The following is a 3587-nucleotide window of genomic DNA, read 5'->3' as shown; positions in this document are numbered from 1 at the left end:
TATGTATGTGTGTGTATATGTTTGTCCCCCCAACTTCGCTTGACAACCGATGCTGGTGTGTTTACGTCCCTGTAACTTAGCAGTTCGGCAAAAGATACCGATAGAATAAGTACTAGGCTTACAAAGAATAAGTCCTGGGGTCGATTTCCTCGACTAAAGGCGGTGCTCCAGCATGGTCGCAGTCAAATGACTGAAACAAGTAAAAGAGTAAAAGAGTAAAAGAGATATATATACACATCCACACACCCTTACACATTCACTCACATACATTTGCACATATATATATATAGATATATATATATATATATATACACACACTCTGTAAAGTGGCTGGCATTAGGAAGGGCATCCAACCTTAGAAACCATGCCAAAACAGACAATAGAAGCCTGGTGCAGCCCTCTGGCTTACCAGCTTCCATCACACCATCCAACCCATGCCAGCTTGGAAAATGGACAGTAAATGATGCTGACAATGATATATATGCATATAAATACGTGTAGATAAATATGGTGACAATGAAGATGTCACCAATGATGATGACGACAACAAATATCGTTTAGAGCCTTACCATTTTGTAATTAGGTGCTGATAGAATTTTATCTGCATATTTGTTCAGTTTACCCTTTTGACCTGATGTCCAGTAAAGGCCACCTCGCTTTCTGGAAAAAAAAAAAAAATTATAACAAAAATGTAAGAAAAAAGAGTGAAGGCCTGTGGCTTAGTGGTAAGGGTATCTGAGTCACAATCTTATGGTCATGAGTTCAATTCCCGGCAACACATTGTGTCCTTGAGCAAGACACTCTATTTCAGGCTGCTCTAGTCCACTCAGTTAGCAGAAATGAGTTGTACCTGTATTTCAAAATGGTCAGCTTTGTCACACTCTGTGTCACACTGAATCTCCCTGAGATATGTTAAGGATATGCATGTCTGTGGGGTACTCAGTCACTTCCATGTTAATTTCACAAGCTGACTGTTCCATTGATTGGATCAACTGGAACCCTCGTTGTCGTAACTGATGGAGTGCCAATAAAGTAAGTCAGAAAAACGAATATATGAAATAAAAATGATGATGATGATGATGATGATGATGATGATGATGATGATGATGATGATGATGATGATGATGATGATGATGATGATGATGATGATGATGATGATGATGATGATGATGATGATGATGATGATGATGATGGTGGTGGTGGTGGTGGTTTTAACTACTGCCAGAAGGTCAGCAATTATTAGCCATCGGGACAGTCGAAAACATTGACCTCCAGTATAAAAAGACCACAAGGTATTGCTGTCAGTAGGAGAGGTTAGGAAGGAAAAGGAAGTGGATGCAACACTGAAACCAAATAAATTAAAGGAAGTTAAAAGCAATTAAGGGCTAGACAAGAAAAAGTGGAAATTTTTAGGCACTGCTGTGGCTGTGTGGTAAGAAGTTCACTTCGCAACCATAATCTTCTGGGTTCTGTCCCACTGCATGGAACCTTTGGCAAGCGTCTTCTACTAAAAGCTTTGTGAGTGGATTTAGTAGAAGGAAACTGAAAGAAACCCTTCATATATGTATCATCATCATCATCATCATCGTTTAACGTCCGCTTTCCATGCTAGCATGGGTTGGACACCAGGCTCCAATCTGATTTGGCAGAGTTTCTACAGCTGGATGCCGTTCCTAATGCCAACCACTCCAAGAGTGTAGTTTATTTTTTCTTTCCTTTCCCGAGCATCTAGTAACACAATCTGTCCTCATGTTGTTGTATTTTTGTCTTTTTCCTTTTTTGAACTTATATATATATATATATATTCACACACATACATATATATATATATATATATATATATATATGCACAGGAGTGGCCATGTGTTCTTGAGCAAGACACTTTATTTCATGTTGCTCCAGTTCACTCAGCTGTAGAAATGAGTTGCGATGTCACAGGTGCCAAGCTATATCGGCCCCTTTGCCTTTCTCTTGGATAACACTGGTGGCGTGGAGAGGGGAGGCCGGTATGCATGGGCGACTGCTGGTCTTCCATAAACAACCTTGCCCAGACTTGTGCCTCAGAGGGTAACTTTCTAGGTGCAATCCCATGGTCAGGCTTAAAAAATATTTACTGGAGTCAATTCATTCAACTAAAGATTCAAGGTGTTGCCCCAGCATGGCCGCAGTCTAATGACCGAAACAGGTAAAAGCTAAACAAAATTTAAAATTCATACTTTTAACACATATAAAACATGATAGATTTGAATAAAAGCAAGTTTAAAAAAAAAAATTGTCTGATTTCCCTGAGATAGTTAATTCTTAGACATCCTGTATAGAAATTTATGATTCAGGATTAAAGATTAACTCAAGAAAAACAAAAAAAAAACAAGAAAAGTGTAAGCTCACTTCCGCTCTTCCTTGTCTCTTTCTATTGCTGTTTTCATCACATTCAGTCGTTCTTCCATGTTCCTGGTTTCTACATCAGCAATAAAACCAGCTCCCATTATTCCTAAAGTCCTGAAATGCAAAATTACTCTCTTACACAGCATAACTTTATATATTATATAAATCTACAAATGCATGTGTGTGTATGTGTGTGTGTGTGTGTGTGTATATATATATACACACACAGATATATATAAAACTCTCTTCTTTCACTGAGTGTCAAGTTAATACATTTCTTGTACACGTCTTCACGTTTGTTTGTTATGTTTTTTTTATTTGAATTGACTAGACGCACACACACGCACACACACACACATATAACTACATACACACACACACACACACATATATATATATGTATATTTACATATAAGAGACAAAGTGTACGTAGGCCGCTATATATATATAAATAATACAAAATGGGATGAGAACGCAAAACATCCAGACAGTTAGGTGATACAAGAAAGGGACAAAACATCCAGATAGATGATATTGAGAAAACAAGGACAGGTCATTCGGAGTTTTCTTTCATCAGTCGAGATCCAGATTATCTTTGCAATTCGGCTGGTTATACTTCATATTGCTCCAATCTGGCCAGCCCCAAGGAAAAACTAAGCTAAGAGCATTAGATACCTTGGAAGAAATATGGAATGTATACAAAAACAAGTACAGAAAGAAACCTAACTGGTACACAAATACAATAAAAATAATAAAACAGGACATAACAACACATGTGTTTCGACTAAGAACGAATAAAATTAAGCTTATCCCAATTTGTATTATTTATATATATATATAAGACCCGGCAAGCCAAGTGAGATCGTTGCCAGTGCCCCTGGACTAGCTCTTGTGTGGGTGGCACATAAGATGTACCATCCTGAGCGTGACCGTTGCCAGTACCGCCTGACTGGCCTTGTAGGGTTTTCGAGCGAGATCGTTGCCAGTGCCCCTGGACTGGCTCTTGTGCGGGTGGCACATAAAAGACACCATTTCGAGCGTGGCCGTTTTCATGCCGGTGGCACGTAAAAGCACCCACTACACTCTCTGAGTGGTTGGCGTTAGGAAGGGCATCCAGCTGTAGAAACTCTGCCAAATTAGATTGGAGCCTGGTGTAGCCATCTGGTTGCACCAGTCCTCAGTCAAATCGTCCAACCCATGCT

The 3587-nt window shown here is 39.2% G+C and overlaps 1 protein-coding gene across 1 annotated transcript in view; it reads right to left on the bottom strand.

Annotated features, from left to right (window-relative positions):
• The window catches only part of LOC106868984 (dentin sialophosphoprotein), a 42600-nt gene that overhangs the window by 29234 nt on the left and 9779 nt on the right, over window positions 1-3587 (bottom strand). The window contains exons 3-4 of the mRNA XM_052977120.1: window positions 2389-2499; window positions 570-660 (exon numbers count right to left, since the gene is read on the bottom strand). Of these exons, the coding sequence (XP_052833080.1) occupies window positions 570-660; window positions 2389-2499 (202 nt within the window). The remainder of the gene's footprint in view (window positions 1-569; window positions 661-2388; window positions 2500-3587) is intronic.

Source organism: Octopus bimaculoides, chromosome 27 (genome assembly GCF_001194135.2).
Source record: "Octopus bimaculoides isolate UCB-OBI-ISO-001 chromosome 27, ASM119413v2, whole genome shotgun sequence".
NCBI classification, from domain to species: Eukaryota; Metazoa; Mollusca; class Cephalopoda; order Octopoda; family Octopodidae; genus Octopus; species Octopus bimaculoides.
Note: the sequence above shows the minus strand (reverse complement) of the source record. Positions and strands in the feature narration are given on the sequence as shown.